Source organism: Mya arenaria, chromosome 4 (assembly GCF_026914265.1).
Source record: "Mya arenaria isolate MELC-2E11 chromosome 4, ASM2691426v1".
In the NCBI taxonomy this organism is placed as follows: Eukaryota; Metazoa; Mollusca; class Bivalvia; order Myida; family Myidae; genus Mya; species Mya arenaria.
Window position 1 is genome coordinate 49,835,669 of NC_069125.1, and position 18,226 is coordinate 49,853,894.

At 40.3% G+C, this 18,226-nt stretch overlaps 3 protein-coding genes across 3 annotated transcripts; all 3 read right to left on the reverse strand.

The window, feature by feature from the left end:
- Positions 1-117: 117 nt before the first annotated feature.
- LOC128230887 (uncharacterized) lies at positions 118-1,745 on the reverse strand. The gene is made up of 3 exons (XM_052943313.1): positions 1,331-1,745; positions 770-934; positions 118-505 (listed from the first exon to the last, which is right to left on the reverse strand). Exons 1-3 carry the CDS (start codon positions 1,743-1,745, stop codon positions 180-182), a joined length of 906 nt encoding a protein of 301 aa, XP_052799273.1. The 3' UTR covers positions 118-179.
- Positions 1,746-2,244: 499 nt separating this feature from the next.
- Positions 2,245-7,090, reverse strand: LOC128232764 (uncharacterized). Its single transcript, XM_052946494.1, has 6 exons — positions 6,880-7,090; positions 6,580-6,649; positions 6,258-6,455; positions 3,800-3,876; positions 3,216-3,349; positions 2,245-3,111 (listed from the first exon to the last, which is right to left on the reverse strand). The coding sequence occupies exons 1-6, from the start codon at positions 7,061-7,063 to the stop codon at positions 2,260-2,262; spliced, it is 1,515 nt and encodes a 504-aa protein (XP_052802454.1). The 5' UTR covers positions 7,064-7,090; the 3' UTR covers positions 2,245-2,259.
- A 264-nt stretch (positions 7,091-7,354) lies between these two features.
- On the reverse strand, positions 7,355-18,107 carry LOC128232367 (uncharacterized). The gene is made up of 18 exons (XM_052945878.1): positions 17,966-18,107; positions 17,545-17,793; positions 17,135-17,329; positions 16,861-16,970; positions 16,555-16,684; positions 16,157-16,381; positions 15,797-16,017; positions 15,497-15,627; positions 15,057-15,363; positions 14,539-14,659; positions 13,987-14,183; positions 13,665-13,826; positions 13,283-13,484; positions 8,872-9,063; positions 8,597-8,754; positions 8,090-8,407; positions 7,710-7,817; positions 7,355-7,531 (listed from the first exon to the last, which is right to left on the reverse strand). The coding sequence occupies exons 1-18, from the start codon at positions 17,982-17,984 to the stop codon at positions 7,379-7,381; spliced, it is 3,198 nt and encodes a 1,065-aa protein (XP_052801838.1). The 5' UTR covers positions 17,985-18,107; the 3' UTR covers positions 7,355-7,378.
- Between the last annotated feature and the right edge of the window lie 119 nt (positions 18,108-18,226).

Below are 18,226 nucleotides of genomic sequence, written 5' to 3' on the forward strand. Positions count from 1 at the left end.
TGAGATCGAACACTATGTTACCTTTAATTGAATTCCCCAAAAATAATAAAAATAATTCAAAGTTTATATTATATTCATTATATTATAATATAGAAATACACTATTTAGTATGTAGTCGTGCGCACGCATGTTAGAAAAAAAGTTTGATAGGTCAATTTAATACTTCATTTTTTACCATTCTATATAGTTGCAATGTCACTGACAGAACATTCCTTAGGACTCCATCTCGCAATAACACTGGTTTTCTGCAGGGCCACGGACCCTGGTGCCCCCTGCCCACCTCGCCATTCCCGTGGCCCCTGGGCTTTCACCAGCCACACATATGCGGATATGTAGCAGCAAAACACGCAAAGCCAAGCAAGGGAGAACGACCAGCCATACACGGTGATACGTGAGCGCTCCAGTAGATCCTTGACTGGAAACTCCTCTCCCGAGAACAGCTTCAGTTTCCGTAGAACGTAGCACTTTCCATGGAATAACGCGATACCGAGGGTGAGACAGAAACCTGCAAATTAATAGTAATTAGATAATCCGAAGCTTTTGTGTATATCACCATATCTTTAAAGACACCATTTAGGTATGCTAGTAATAATCATTTTGTTACAATAGTCATATCGTAGAATATGATTCATTCATACGTTTAAGTAGTATGTACAGTTTTGTGAACTTTGAAATAACTGTTTTTCATTATGAATATATAATATTGAATATTAAGTTTAACTCTTGATGAAAATACACAATTATGTGATATCTATTGAAGAAAAACAACCTGCACATAGAGATGAAACAGAGGCAATCTGAAAAAAGGAGACTCGGTGACATGAAGAAAATGTCCCGTACCAGCCGGCAACAAACCCAAGAGATATCAGCAGTATACACGCCAGTGCGCATGCGCTCGCCATCGGCTCCAGAGCTGGAAGAGCAAAGATGCAAACTTGTTAGTTTTTAAGTGGTCCTCGTATGTATGCTTTATGGGATGAAATATGATAATATAAACAAAAAAAATTGCCAATTGAATAGATTAAGAAAATTTGAAAATAACTACTTCGGAATATTTGAATTTTATCTATATATCTTGATTAAAATGAAATCTTACTAGCAAGTGCTGGAGCTTGTGTATGTACAAAGTTAGTTTGTTCTTCTGGGTATAAGAAGTATAAACACTTGGCTGGTCGTAAACGCTGTAGTCCGATTCGGTTTCTGACAACACCTGCGCATGAAAAATAGTAAAAAATAGATTTACATAACTAAGCGATAACCCGGGTCCAAATACGCATCATAATGTAAAACATATGACAAAAGCGATGGTAATTGTTTAACAATGTCTTACGTTCAAGGTCGTCGCAGTCTCTAAATAAGTTTCCATATTGTTGAAAAATGTTGATCTCATGTCTTATTTGTATAAATGAATGGTGAGTATCTTTGCTCTGATTCCCACGTTCACTTTTGCCACCCCAAACTGTGCGTTTCACCATAAACGCTGGCGCATGGTAAACACTCTCACTGAATGGGTCTGAAGTAATGGCGGAAGTATTTTGGCTGATATTTTTGAATGTTCTAATCTGGATGTAAGAGTTAGTATCCACCGGCACCTCAACGCGGGCCTCATTGGTTGCCGCGAGAGATGTAACCACTTGTCCAATGTTGAATTTACGGTATTCCCAATAGTCTGTTGTCAAGGCCAGAATGAGCAACACGGTGGTATTCCCAACAAATATAAGACTACTATAATCACATATCTGCATTTTGACAATTTCTTTAATTAGCATGCGTCTTTAACCCTACGAGCATGCACATCTATATCCCGAAACAATAACAGCAAGCTGAGCCAACATTTCTACTGCAAGTGTGCAAAGAGGTTTTCCCTAGTTTCAACAAAGTTGGTAGTAATTTAATTACGAGGAGAGAACCGGAAATTAACATATGGTCGAAAGGGACAAAGGCCACGTATATTCTCGTTGACAATAATATTAGGCTTTGCGAAACCCAGACAATTATCTATTACGGAATATGGAAAGAAAAACCAATTTGACTGCGTTTTCAGAATACAACCGAAGAAAAAACAATATGTGTGTGATAAGCCATTTAATAAGAAGTAACATTTATACAATATCACATATGAATGAGTATTGATTACAAGTGGAATATGAACCCTTTTTGTTCATAGCAATCTTGTTCATTAAATATTCACACAGAAATGAAATTCCGAAACCGTTTTCCCATCAAAGCCATATATACTATATAGTCATCATCGAGCTTTCAACTCAAAGAGAACACCTTAGCAAAATTCCCTTCTTCCTGAGCATAAGCAATAAGAAGAGTTTCCATATGTTCATTTCCCTGTATTCCTATAATCTGCCCGAATACAACGGCGTCCTCGGGCGAGGGGACCATCCAAGATAACGGCATCCCCTGCTCATTGTTCTCGGGGGTATCAATACCAACAACGTAGTTCTTTGGGGTTTCTGTCGTTGTGTCCACACCAAAACCAGAAACAATGCGCTTGAACGCCTCCGTTGGTTCTTCCACGCGTATTCCAAAGAGTAAAAAGTCCTCGTCAGCGGATCGCTTCCTGGTGGTGGTTATCTTTGAAGTTATTGTTAAGTTTGCTTTAACTAAACTTGATAAATCTATTACTTTACCGACTACACCCGACTTCTCGATGGCAAGAAGTTTGCCATCCGACAAAGATATCCAGAGCTGGTCCGCCGCGTTTCCGACTGGTCCACTAGTATCGAAGAGAACCATGTTGGTTGCAGTATGCGCTGTCTTGAAGACCAGCTCAGTGTCATTTCCTGTATCTTTTATAGCATACAGCATGTCTATTCCATTCCCCATCACTCCGGGTAGCATTGGCGGCGGAAGTGAGACATACACCGTACTTATCGCAGCGTCCCACAGAATCGAGGGTTTTAACACCGCCGGATCATGCAGTTTTCTGTACAATCTTTGAGCGGTCATTTTGGGTCTGAAGCGCAGCTTGGAGGCACCTCTTGCGGAAACACGCTCTTTCTCAAAAGTCGCTGACCACGCAATATGTGTTCGATCATCCATTGACAGCAACATGTCTATTGCATACAGTCGCTGCAATCCAAGATTCGCTTCATCTCTCTGAAAAAAGGACAGTTAAGAATTACTTTGGAGGAAAAAAAGTTTGGATGCTTTAAAATCGTTCTTATATTAGAAATAATCACATTATTGCTAAATTTACAAACACTGTCGTCCGGTTTGAACTCGGTGAGGATGTATACTCTGTTGCCATTGGTGACGGCAGGTGCGACAGGCAGGAATGTCCCGTTTGAACGCTCCACTGTTCCTTTAAGGTATAGGCTGGCATGGGGAGTCCCATCTTAAAAGAATAACAGTGATACGTACCATCTAACACGTCTTTTTAATATTAACGACTATACCCCCAGCAAAGCCATTGAAAAAGTGTCTTCTTACGGCTGTAAGCGGACCGTGCCCGAGAGTTTGGAGTAATCCAACTAGCCGATACATTGTATTGAGAAATTTTAAAATCTAATGTTTTCTTTCGGATAAGTGTTCTTATTTATCTCTATAAATCTGTTTTATTAATTTATTTATTTGTTCGCTCGTTCGTTCGATCAATCAATCAATCAATCAATCCATCCATCCATCCATCCATCCATCCATCCATCCATCCATCCATCCATCCATCCATCCATTCATCCATTCATTCATTCATTCATTCATTCATTCATTCATTCATTCATTCATTCATTCATTCATTCATTTATTCATTTATTTCACTTGACTTAAATAGAGATTTGTATCCTACCTGTAAGCCATGTTGCGATTTGTCCACCCTCGGATACAAGCAAAATTAGTCCGTCGCCGGCGTCCACATACTGGGCACTGGAAAATTAACTGTTAATGTTCATTTATGTTTGTTTCGTTTCAGGCGATAACATCAAGTAATTTATAATGGAGTTAAAGGAAACTCCGATGAAATAATTGCCCGAAAACCATTGTAACTTTATTACTCAAAACCATGCAATGCTACCTAAAGCCAAGGCAACTATTGCCCATAATCCTATGTAACTATTGCCTATAATCCTATGTTACAATTGCTCATAGCCCTATGTTAATATTGCTCATAAAAATTTGTAACTATTGCTCATAACCACATGCAACTATTGCCCATAATCCTATGTAACTATTGCTCATAATCCTTTGCAACTATTGCCAATAATCTTATGCAACTATTGCCTATAATCCTATGTAACTATGGCCCATAATCCTATGTAACTATGGCCCATAATCCTATGTAACTATTGCTCATAATCCTATGTAACTATTGCTCATAATCCTATGTAACTATGGCCTATAATCCTATGTAACTATGGCCCATAATCCTATGTAACTATTGCTCATAATCCTATGTAACTATTGCTCATAATCCTATGTAACTATGGCCTATAATCCTATGTAACTATTGCTCATAATCCTATGTAACTATTGCCTATAATCCTATGTAACTATGGCCTATAATCCTATGTAACTATGGCCCATAATCCTATGTAACTATTGCTCATAACTCTATGCAACTATTGCCCATAATCCTATGTAACTATTGCTCATAATCCTATGTAACTATTGCTCATAATCCTATGTAACTATGGCCTATAATCCTATGTAACTATGGCCCATAATCCTATGTAACTATGGCCCATAATCCTATGTAACTATTGCTCATAATCCTATGTAACTATGGCCTATAATCCTATGTAACTATTGCTCATAATCCTATGTAACTATTGCCTATAATCCTATGTAACTATGGCCTATAATCCTATGTAACTATGGCCCATAATCCTATGTAACTATTGCTCATAACTCTATGCAACTATTGCCCATAATCCTATGTAACTATTGCTCATAATCCTGTGCAACTATTGCCTATAATCCTATGCAACTATTGCTTTATTTTGCTTATAATCCTATGCAACTATTGCCTATAATCCTATGCAACTATTACCCATAACCCTATGTAACTATTGCTCATAACCCTATGTAACTATTGCTCATAACCCTATGTTACTATTACCCATAACCCTATGTTACTATTACCCATAACCCTATGTAACTATTGCTCATAACCCTATGTAACTATTACCCATAACCCTATGTAACTATTACCCATAACCCTATGCAACTATTGCTCATAACCCTATGCAACTATTGCCTATAATCCTATGCAACTATTACCCATAACCCTATGTAACTATTGCTCATAACCCTATGTAACTATTACCCATAACCCTATGTAACTATTACCCATAACCCTATGCAACTATTGCTCATAACCCTATGTAACTATTGCTCATAACCCTATGTAACTATTACCCATAACCCTATGTTACTATTACCCATAACCCTATGTAACTATTGCTCATAACCCTATGTAACTATTGCTCATAACCCTAAGCAACTATTGGCCATAATCCTATGTTACTATTACCCATAACCCTATGTAACTATTGCTCATAACCCTATGTAACTATTGCTCATAACCCTATGTAACTATTGCTCATAACCCTATGTTACTATTACCCATAACCCTATGTTACTATTACCCATAACCCTATGTTACTATTACCCATAACCCTATGTAACTATTGCTCATAACCCTATGTAACTATTGCTCATAACCCTATGTAACTATTGCTCATAACCCTATGTAACTATTGCTCATAACCCTATGTTACTATTACCCATAACCCTATGTTACTATTACCCATAACCCTATGCAACTATTGCTCATAACCCTATGTAACTATTACCCATAACCCTATGTAACTATTGGCCATAATCCTATGTAACTATTGCTCATAATCCTGTGCAACTATTGCCTATAATCCTATGCAACCATTGTCTATAATTCTATGTAACTATTGCCTATAACCATATGCAACTATTGCCCATAATCATATATACAACTATTACCGTAATCACGTGCCCACTATTGCCCATAATCCTATGCAACTGTATGCAGCTATTGCCCGAAAACTAAAGCACCTATTATCCGAAACCTAAAAATGCAACTATAACCCGAACACCAATGCAGCTCTTTTCCCCTTAGCCTTATGTTAATGCTTTAAAATAATATTACCTCCAAAAATTTTGCAGCTATTTTTACCTGGATTTATATGCAGCTATAACCCGAAAACCAATCCTTATGTAATTATGACCCGAAAACCAATACATATATTACCCGAAAACAGTGCAACTTGTACCCGAAAAGTGGCCTCATATTAGGATCCAGTTGGATTTGGGGCAGCAGAAGCTTTCCGTTCTGGTCATAGAGGACTAGGTTTCCGCCGTCTGTGCCCCAGAAGCCGCCACCGATGCCGATCAGTGGGAGTGTGGGAAACTTTAATATCGGATCACGCCAAAGGAGGGCACCGGAAGTTTTATCTAGCACCATGTAACCTCTAAAATTAGTAGAAACGGTAATATTAATTACCTGGTTTGATATATTTCATCTCATTTCATTGCTTTATTCTTCAAAGAAGATTTCATTATTTGAAAATGTACACATAAAGAACAAGTACGCACACGTCAGCTGGCCCTGGTCCATTCGACTGACAAACAAGAACGGCATCGTCAGCTGCGCAACCGCCGAAATCTTAAAGAAAGCGACACAAAATGTGAAACTATGAGTTTAAGACTGTGAAGTGTTTTGTTTTGGTATTTTAAACTATTTTTGCATTAATTTGTTATGCATAACTCAAGTAAGTGACATTTTGTCGTATTCAAGTTTGACCGATACGATGGTAATGATATACATGTATGTATGTATACATGTATATCAATTTATCAAACATCAACTAACCCCAATCCAATGCATCAACCCACCTGGCACTGGTCCGATGAAGAAATCTGCGACCCATCCCACGGTGACGTTATCACGCGGAACATCACAAGTCATGGAAAACGTGCCGCTAGGACGGCAGCCGTACATGGGGCAGGCGTCAATGTCGCTGCACATCACCATAATTGGTGCCCACAAGGCCACTAGAAACGTAAAGTATCCTTGCATTTGTGTATACTAGTACAACTGTTATTAGTGAACAATGGTGGTAGAGTGTATACGTTATATGTAAGAGAAGATAACAAGTTAGTAATATTGATACCGGACACAAGAAAGATGATAAAGAAGATCCTTGTTATCACAGTAGGCACAGGTCAGCGGTTACGCTAGGATACAATCATTATTTAGTAAGTGTCAGAACACGTTCGAAATTGACACCCGCTTTGTTGTTGCTTTCTAAAATTATCTTAATAATGTCTATTGCATGCAGCTAAGGGAAAATGAAACATAAAAACATGATGGTTTTGATATTTTAATATGACATTATGTGCTAGCAAATATAAACAGCAGAGTGCTTGCAACGCCTGTGCCGCCAACGAGCTCCTGCGGGCGCTTGTCCTTTAAGTAGTTGGCGGCCTCGGCCTGATGGATCGCGTCCAGCGGTGCCATCGCCGCATAACAGAAGGCCGCCCAACCCTGAAGAAACAAAGTATAATTAAACAACTTGCCAGTCTACAGTAGGAGTTTTGTAGCTATTTGGCAATGATTAGAAAACTTTTATAATTAAAATTTTAATTTAAAATATTAAATAGTAATTGGGCTCATTTGACGGATCGTTAGATGGATCGTTTGAACATCTATATGGTTCACTCACAGTGCTGAGATTCCTGGATCGCTCCGTGTGGTCGGCAATGCTATATGATGGTTCCCGTTCTGGGTGGATCGCTGACGTGCAAGAGTGCTCGATGGACGCCGCCCACTCCTTTAATATCAGTCGCACGATTGACGAGATAGGAGTAGGAATTTAGATTAACGATTTGAGCCAGCATGCTGATGGCAAACCAAATAAAGGTTACTATCAATAAATTAATGGAATCTAAAAGTACTAGCATTACAATTCAAAATAAGGGTCACATGAACGTTTTCGAGCGCAAGCTCGTGAGGTCGGGTCACGCTAATCTTTCAAAATGAAAACATGGTTTCGACTGAGTGTATGTAGTTTGCTTCCATTTGTTCGAAAGTAATTCTACGTACCTTATCTACCCAGTACTTGGAAACGGAAGTTATGGGTATGACCTGGATTCCAACCAGACACGCGTGGCGCATGGGGAACCTGTTTGGGTCACACGGCCAGTTCAGTGTGTACACGTAGAAGCTATCCTCAGCGACCATTCCTACCACACCCGTATCCTGGATGACGGGCGGGAAATGAGGGCGGTTGTGCTCGCGCACCTGCCAATACTCGCGGACGGACATCAGTTCCATGGCCAGCATCACCTGTCCAACGTGTTGCAACCGCTTATCGTTCAGGGCCTCCCCAAGGGCAGCCACGCCATGGTAACAATTCAAACCCTGTATAGGTATACAAAGTAGCGCTTGGATCAGACACATTATTCGAACGAATATAATTTACAAAAAAACGCATGTCATTGGGCCACGTGCTTACATTTATGGATTGGGCAATCGGAATAACGATGCAATATATATACCTAGTCTATCTGCCAATTCTCTAAAATTGTACATAGCCAATAAAACGCCCACCTCTGATGCAGACTCCTCTTGCCTGGTTCCCGGAACGATCCCGGACGCCCATGAGAAGCCCGTGTACATGTCCTTGTGTCGGGCCACAGGGAAGAACTCATCGCTTGGGCTCAGGTTGCTCACGTCTCGCACCAACAGATAGATCCGGTGCTTATTTGCTGCAAAAAATATCTTTATCGTACAAATAAAACTAAAATTATCAATTTAGAAAAACATATATGGTTAAACACAGTAATAACTATGTCAGTGTGCGTTAGAATCAGAAAAACACTGACCTTGTCCCCACTGGGGATTGAATTTGGCGTAATATGCCAGTGCGTAGATGAAGTAGCCGAGGTGAAAGTGGTGGTCGTTGTAATAGGGGAATCCATAGTCCACTCCGAAATTCAGGTCGCCGTCTGTGGCCCGAAGGAATAGGCCTCCCCAAACAGTGTCGTAGTGAAACTTCCATTTGTCCGATAACGTGTCTATGGCAAAAATAAACTACACATTCAGTATGACACTCCTTTTTAATATCGAAAGCTACGTCTGACATCAACTTTCCTTATCAATAACTAGACAAAGACTTCATCTGACATTGCAATTCCACAAGTAGATTTACATATCTAACAACTCTATGTCTACTGTCAATTAACAACTTAACCAATGACTGCCCTGCTTCTCAACAACTTAAACAATATCAGACACTGTCATCAACATTTCTCTCTGACGACCGGTACCTGCCACTTTATCAAACAAAAGAATATGTTTAGCACCGTATTCAACCACTATTAACTCTGCTTTAAACCGTTAAGCTGATGTCTGACACGGCTTTTCAACGACTATACCCTTTTCTGACACTGTTTCTTCAACTGTTACAGCTAGACCGATTTTTCAACAACTATACCCTTTTCTGACACTGCTTTTCAACAGCTTTAAATCAATTTTAAGTGTAAATCAAACACAAGAATATGTTCGTAACCCTATTCAACCACTATTTCCACTGCTTTTCGAAAACAAGGCCTAAGTCTGACACTGCTTTTCGACAACTAGGCCTACATCTGACACTGCTTATTGACAACTAGACCTACGCCTGACACTGCTTTTCAACTATTAGACCCACATTTGACATTGCTTTTCGAGAACTAGACATACGTCTGACACCGCTTTTCAACAACTAGACCCACGTCTGACACTGCTTTTCGACAATTTGACCTACTTTTGACACTACCTTTCGACAACTATACCTACGTCTGACACTGTATTCTCCAACAACTAGACTTACGTCTGACACTGCTTTTCGACAACTAGACCAACCTCTGACACTGCATTTCGACAATAAGACCTACGTTTGTCACTGCTTTTTAACAACTAGACTTACGTCTGACACTGCTTTTCGACAACTAGACCTACCTCTGACATTGCATTTCGACAACTAGACCTACGTCTGACATTGCTTTCCAACAACTAGACTTACGTCTGAAACTGCTTTTCGACAACTAGACCTACCTCTGACACTGCATTTCGACAATTAGACCTACGTTTGTCACTGCTTTTTAACAATAAGAAATATATCTGACCCTGGTTTCCAAAACTAGACCTACGTCTGACACTGCTTTCCAAGAACTAGACCTACGTCTGACACTGCTTTTCGACAACAAGACCTACGTCTGACACTGTTTTTCGATAACTAGACCTACGTCTGACACTGCTTTCCAACAACTAGACATACGTCTGACACTGCTTTTCGACAACTAGACCTACCTCTGACACTGCATTTCGACAATTAGACCTACCTCTGACACTGCTTTTCAACAACTAGACCTATGTCTGACACTGGTTTCCAAAAACTAGACATACGTCTGAAACTGCTTTTCTAGACCTACGTCTGACACTGCTTTTCGACAACTGGACCCACGCTTGACACTGTTTTTCGATAACTAGACATACGTCTGACACCGCTTTTCGACAACTAGACCAACGCATGACACTGCTTTTCAACAACCAGACCTTCCTCTGACACTGCTTTTCGACAACTAGACCTACGTTTGACACTGCTTTTCAACAACTAGACCTACCTCTGACTGTTTTTCGATAACTAGACCTACGTCTGACACTGCTTTCCAACAACTAGACTTACGTCTGACACTGCTTTGCGACAACTAGACCTACCTCTGACACTGCATTTCGACAATTAGACCTACCTCTGACACTGCTTTTCAACAACTAGACCTATGTTTGACACTGGTTTCCAAAAACTAGACATACGTCTGAAACTGCTTTTCTAGACCTACGTCTGACACTGCTTTTCGACAACTGGACCTACGCTTGACACTGTTTTTCGATAACTAGACATACGTCTGACACCGCTTTTCGACAACTAGACCTACGCATGACACTGCTTTTCAACAACCAGACCTTCATCTGACACTGCTTTTCGACAACTAGACCTACGTTTGACACTGCTTTTCAACAACTAGACCTACCTCTGACTGCTTTCCGACAACTAGACCTAAGTTTGACTCTGCTTTTGGACAACTAGACCTACCTCTGACACTACTTTTCAAAAACTAGACAAATGTCTGACACTGCTTTTTGACAACTAGACCTACCTCTGACCCTGCTTTTCGACAATTACACCTATGTCTGACACTGGTTTCCAACAACTAGACCAACGTCTGACACTGCTTTTCGTCAACTAGACATACGTCTGACACTGCTTTTCAACAACTAGATTTAAGTTTGATACTGCTTTTCGACACCTAGACCTACCTAGGACACCGCTTTTCGACAATTAGAACTATTTCTGACACTGCTTTTCGACAACTAGACCTACGTTTGACACTGTTTTCCAACAAATAGACCTACATCTGACACTGATTTTCAACTAAATCATCAACTAAACCTATGTTTGACACTGCTATTCATCAACTAAACCTACGTTTGACACTGCTATTCATCAACTAAACCTACGTTTGACACTGCTATTCAACTACTAGACTTACGTTTGACACTGCTATTCATCAACTAAACCCATGTTTGACACTGCTATTCAACTACTAGACCTATTTTAGACCGCTATTCAACTACTAGACCTATGTTTGACACTGCTATTCAACTACTAGACCTATGTTTGACACCGCTATTCAACTACTAGACCAATGTTTGACACTGCTATTCATCAACTAAACCCATGTTTGACATTGCTATTCAACTACTAGACATATGTTTGACACTGCTATTCAACTACTAGACCTATGTTTGACACTGCTATTCATCAACTAAACCCATGTTTGACACTGCTTAAACTACTAAACCCATGTTTGACACTGCTATTCAACTACTAGATCTATGTTTGACACTGCTATTCAGCTACTAGACCTATGTTTGACACTGCTATTGAACTACTAGACCTATGTTTGACACTGCTATTTAACTACTAGACCTATGTTTGACACTGCTATTCAACTACTAGACCTATGTTTGACTGCTATTCAACTACTAGACCTATTTTTGACTGTTATTCAACTACTAGACCTATGTTTGACACTGCTATCCAACTACTAGACCTATTTTTGACCGCTATTCAACTACTAGACCTATGTTTGACACTGCTATTCAACTACTAGACCTATGTTTGACACTGCTATTCAACTACTAGACCTATGTTTGACACCGCTATTCAACTACTAGACCTATGTTTGACACTGCTATTCAACTACTAAACCCATGTTTGAAACTGCTATTCAACTACTAGACCTATGTTTGACACTGCTATTCAACTACTAGACCTATTTTTGACTGCTATTCAACTACTAGACCTATGTTTGACACTGCTATTCAACTACTAGACCTATGTTTGACACTGCTATTCAACTACTAGACCTATGTTTGACACGGCTATTCAACTACTAGACCTATGTTTGACACTGCTATTCAACTACTAGACCTATTTTTGACTGCTATTCAACTACTAGACCTATGTTTGACACTGCTATTCAACTACTAGACCTATTTATGACCGCTATTCAACTACTAGACCTATGTTTGACACTGCTATTCAACTACTAGACCTATGTTTGACACTGCTATTCAACTACTAGACCTATGTTTGACACGGCTATTCAACTACTAGACCTATGTTTGACACTGCTATTCAACTACTAGACCTATTTTTGACTGCTATTCAACTACTAGACCTATGTTTGACACTGCTATTCAACTACTAGACCTATTTATGACCGCTATTCAACTACTAGACCTATGTTTGACACTGCTATTCAACTACTAGACCTATTTTTGACTGCTATTCAACTCCTAGACCTATTTTTGACCGCTATTCAACTACTAGACCTATGTTTGACACTGCTATTCAACTACTAGACCTATTTTTGACCGCTATTCAAATACTAGACCTATTTTTGACCGCTATTCAACTACTAGACCAATATCAAACATATTTATAGAACAATTATAATTAGTTAACACACTGCTATCCTACACTACACCTTTATAATATGACCGTGCTTTCTAACAATTTTATATATGACTTTGCATGACTTTGCTATCCAAAGTCACCGCTTAAGCTATTAAAATGTATTAAATTTAAGACTATAATGTATTAAAATTTAGACTTTAATTACAATTTATAAGTAGTTTAGGTTTGTAATTATTAAAGCTGGCGTGGGGTAATGAGTACAAATGTACCTTGTATCCGAAGCCATTTCTCGAGGCAGTTGCGGATATCTGTGTCAATGGCGGTGTGGTGATTTGTGCCGAAGGCGCGAGAGATGCTGGCAAGCCGTGCCGCCATTCCGATTGCCTTGCCCACATTATAGCTGTCCGCTTGCCCGCAGATGGCAGCCAGGTTCTGGTTGGCAGCGTCCCTCTCGACAGCACTGAGAATGTCCTTGAATAAGCGTTATGCAAAATTACCCTTTTCAATGAGTGCTATACCGGCGTACTTGTAAAGTAAATGCTGTGTCCTGTGGTACTCGACATAAGGATCAATTTGTATTGTTTCGATGTTATAACTAAAGCCTCCCATATTAAGTATAATTAACCGCCTTCGCAGTTATTATCTACACACCTGTCGCTGATGGGCGCCGAGGGACGAAAGAGCGGTGGGGTCGGGGGTCATGGCGGCCCGGGGAAGGTCCATCGACAGGTCCCATACGCTCTCCTCGAGGGCGTCAAACCCGAACACCGTCTTTACCATCCGTCCGCCGAACATCGACTTCATCAGGTACGACTGCACATGTAGAAATAGACGTTGGGTGCAATTTAAGCTATAACCAATCGAAATCAACGTGAATTTCGGTTATTCAATCAGTTGCGCTTTGTTTATTTAACACAGTTTTCCTGTATAGTATCTCCCGTTTATTCTGAAGAGCGAGTTTTAAGAAACTCACGTGATGGGGCATGAGCAGCATGAGCAGTTCCGCGGTCGGCGAGGCGGCGTGCTGATTGTTCGGCCGCCAATCGAACACGGCGTGTGCGCGGCTGGTGGACTCGCTCACGCAAAACGACGTGCTCGGCTTGTATGAATAGACGCCGGCGTACCTGTCCATCATCGTACCGTTACTGTAATCCCCGCGTACACCGGAGCCTGCATAGAACACGTGCATTTCATAAATTATGGTGCACGTGTATTTTAAAATATGAACGAGCTACTACTAATAAACTGCACGTTTTGCCCCATATGTACTGTGTCATCTGGTATAGTCAAGAACAATATTACATAATATATATAGTTAATATATCCATTTAAAGAATGGTTTAATAAAATTAATACGGTACGAGTTTACTTGTATAATGAATAGTGAGGAATGTGACCAATGACGACCAACCAAGTCATATTATAAATACATTTTCTGGAATAATCAAGAATGTAATATACGCTTTTGGGGATTTTAAAATGAAGCACTTCTTTGCAAATGATAGATAGTACATGTATATATTACCAAGGTACGCCAGCTGCATGATTCCGGTGTAAGCACCACCCGAGATCGGAGAGAAGGTGAGGGAGTTCCCGTGCACGTGCGGCGATACCTCCTCGCTAAAATACAACACAAACTTCCGGGTCTGAAAGTGTAAATATAAAGTAGTTTAAGTTTAGATTGTTTAAGCATCTAAGACAAATAAAGTTAGTCAAACTAACAGCTATCTTCCGTTCATAAATTTCGAGAAATTATCAATAGTTTTATTATAATTTCGGGAAATGTTATTATACACATGCTATTGACTCTTATGTTTTATTTTAAGATATTTCGTAAAAACACTTTTATGGCATTAATAAATGCCCTATTTTTATTCAAAGCTTGTGTTACATTTTCCCTTTATCCTTACGAGTTCGACCCGGCCTGTGCTTTAGTACCTTGACGTTGGACAATACATAAATTATTAATAGTTTTATGATAAGTATTCGGTTTGGATGCCTGCTGGGCCACATGAGAAGGAATATTAGTTATTTTACACTCGCCTGATTCGGTAGATCTTTGCCTTGCTCGTTCATCTCTAGTATGAACTTTTTGTTAGGACCAAGAGGGACGCCCGTGGGTGCGGGGTTGTGCACCGTCGTGTGGGCAACCGGCTCGGTAGCAGCAGTCTGTGTGGGCTGGCTTGTCGATGTGGACGTCGTTGTTGGAGGGTTTGTATGACTGGTAACGGTAACAGTTCCTGAGCCTCCATAATTGACCACCTGACCGGTGCCGCACACAAGGTAGAAGGGATTATCTATCCAGTAGGACCATGGTAACGTCGTCACACCAACAATGTTAATCGCCAGTCTGTGATAGAACCAAACATACATATCACGATACAGTCTTGCTTAAATGAAGGACGGAAAGAGATACGGCATCCTTTAACTGGCACTTGCTGATAAAGAGGTAAATCAAATTATACTATCGGTGTACCACTAACTTGATGTGGGCGTGTTGTGAGTGGTACTTGATGGTGACGACGTTGCCTTGTCTTGTGCAGTGGCTCGGGTCGCAGTTGCGCATCGGCGGAGGATGCGCCCAGATAGAACTGCCCTCTATAGCGTATTGTACCTTTCGAGTTAAATAGGCACATGAAGTGGGTACGCATTAAACATTTATGAAGAAATATAGCCCAATCTCCAAAATGCAATTACCAAATGTCTGATGATGTTTTATATGTACTAGTATATACTCATCAAGTTCTTGCACATGATGGACGTTTTCATTTAGGCTTTCTTACCCAATCGGTTTCGTTGATATAGTTGCCTGCTAAATCGACGCGTATCTCGACGTTTTTGTTGCTGTCGCACGTTGCATGCATATTAATGTCCTGTACCGCGCGTCTGTGGTGGTCAAGGACGTCACGTTTTCCCGAGCCGCATGAGACCTGTTGCGGGTGATTCACCCAGTCAGGTGGGAGGAGATAGTGACCGATGTAGTTGATGGCGAATGACATCTGACCTGATTATTATCATCACGACACTGACAATAATGACGATTTGATGAAAATAAATACGGTAACGATCCATATAATTATTCAGATAAGGTAAAAAAAGTATCAAAAATCGGACAGAACATTCGACATCTTGATAGCGTGTACCTGAAGCGTTTGGCACGGAAATATGAACGGTCTTCCCGCCGTCCGCAAGACGGCATTGACTAGTCGTGCACGTGTGCATGCCGTGGCTTCCGCTGTACACATCTGCAGTGTTCGCCGCCCATTGCACGAGCGTGACGTCATGGATGGGTCGAGTGTTGTGCAGCGTTATCTCGAGTACGGAACCAGGGCATGTGGCACTCAGGTAACCACTTCCGCCGTCACTACCTGAATAACAGTACTCAGTGTTAAAAAGTAACATATAAACTCGGATTAAAAATAAGCATTTCCATTTCAGTAATAAACATACATTGTATCAGTTTTCTGATAATTGAGAGACCATTGTAAAAGTATTTACAAGTAGTTATTTATTATATTGATTCGGCATTGCATGTACTTACTTGCAGGTTCGTGAGGGCAGTCGAAGGTGTGGCTTTCTCCGTTGATGTTATCGAGGCAGTATGGAGTGATCAAGGGGTCAGCGTTTTTAAAAATATGGGTTAGTAAGATGGACCCTCGCACCAACGGTACCTACAAAACATTAAAATGCAGTTAGCTTTCTTTCACCTAACTGAGATTTTAGGAAGAAAATAAAACTCATAATCAAGGTGGTGGGTATTCCACATCAAGGCAAACGTTTAAGGTGTTGTAGGCTCATCTCATAAAATAAATGGGCAAAACGTGGTGTTGATATAGCACTTTAATACCTCCATGAACCCCTGGCCGCCAGTGTAGATGAAGTTGGCGAAAAGGTCGCCATAGTCCTGCAGCTCGGGCTCCCCACTTCCGGCGATACCCACCTTTACACCAGATTGTCCTGTGTTGTGTGTGCAATATATATTTTTTACCAAGTTAATTGTTTCAACACTGACACATTTCAATTAGTTAATGAAATGTAGAAAGAAATGAAATGACAAATACATTATATGCAATTATTAAATTTAAAGCACATATATAATGCTTATTGGCAGCTCGTCATACCGTCAAAGTTGCCGAGCGGGTTGCCGTCTGGTCCGCTGATCTTCTGGAACATATTTGTTCCCAGCTCGAGCAGACGGTGCCAGGGCCGCCCTTCCTCCCACAGTGACTGTCCGTCCGCGTAAATAGTCCGCTCGGGGTCCATAAAACGCTTAAACTCGAATGCATCGTAAACGATTCCATCGGCTTTCATGGTGGCTGTGCAGAGGCAATATGAAGTTGACATCATCATTGAGTTCACAATATGATTTACATTGCTGTGATGAAAAATCACTTAATGTAAACTAGGCATAGAGTATACTAACAACCGTTCTAACAGGCAGGGAAAGAAAGAAATGAGAACACCAATTATTTCACTCCAATTAAATGCATTCAGTCACACGCTTGCTGTATACATACATATAAAATCTTACACATATATGGCCATAGAATCATTGGGGACGGGTTCTTTTTCAGTTCCGTTGTGGCAAAATGGTGTGTAGGCAGTGGGCGATGAGCACGGAAGTCCCCTGGTACCCGGCGTGGTGGTTGATGGGTGGCCAGCTCCTGGTTAGCGCTGTACACTGTCCGCGGGTCAAAGTCATCCAGTTTATGTGTTTCAAGGGGTGTGCAGTCGCCGGGCACCGCCGCCACTTGACATAGCTCGTGCAGTATGGTCAACACTGAAATTGTGTGCGATGAGAGGGTATCGAGACCCTTTAACAGGTTTTTTTTGCGATTAAATTTCAATTATATTAAGTCGCAACAGCATACGTTTTTCCTTCTACTTTAAAAAAATATAAATGATGTTGACGATTTTATGATTGTCTTTCACAAACAAAACTGCTAACATACCTGTAATTATTATCCTCATTGCTTCTATTATATCCTCGTATATGTATCAATATATATGTATATAGTATGTTGTTTACTACATTATATGTATGATGCGATAAACAGCCAGTGCCTTCAAGGCTTGTAAATGTTTAGTTCCATCCTATGCCGTTGTAGGGTCAGACCTGCACTTTTACTGTTGTAGATAAGGTTAATTTTGTAAGTGTATGTAATAATGTCACTGCATAATTATGTAAGAATATTCTAAATTTTACGGTCTTG

Bases quoted from the DNA above. Each gene is read 5' to 3' on its own strand.
- LOC128230887 (XM_052943313.1), bottom strand. From the start codon at position 1,745: ATGCAGATATGTGATTATAGTAGTCTTATATTTGTTGGGAATACCACC. The intron at 935-1,330 runs GTAAGACATTGT...AAAACTAACAAG, and splicing joins AGACTGCGACGACCTTGAAC to TTTGCATCTTTGCTCTTCCA. The intron at 506-769 runs GTTGTTTTTCTT...ATTAATTTGCAG, and splicing joins TGTTTCATCTCTATGTGCAG to GTTTCTGTCTCACCCTCGGT.
- LOC128232764 (XM_052946494.1), bottom strand. From the start codon at position 7,063: ATGCAAGGATACTTTACGTTTCTAGTGGCCTTGTGGGCACCAATTATG. The intron at 3,877-6,257 runs GTACAAGTTGCA...TTAATTTTCCAG, and splicing joins AATATGAGGCCACTTTTCGG to TGCCCAGTATGTGGACGCCG. The intron at 3,350-3,799 runs GTAGGATACAAA...TATTCTTTTAAG, and splicing joins AATCGCAACATGGCTTACAG to ATGGGACTCCCCATGCCAGC.
- LOC128232367 (XM_052945878.1), bottom strand. The intron at 15,628-15,796 runs GTAAGAAAGCCT...TTAACTCGAAAG, and splicing joins ATATCAACGAAACCGATTGG to GTACAATACGCTATAGAGGG. The intron at 8,408-8,596 runs GTGGGCGTTTTA...ATACCTATACAG, and splicing joins AAGAGGAGTCTGCATCAGAG to GGTTTGAATTGTTACCATGG.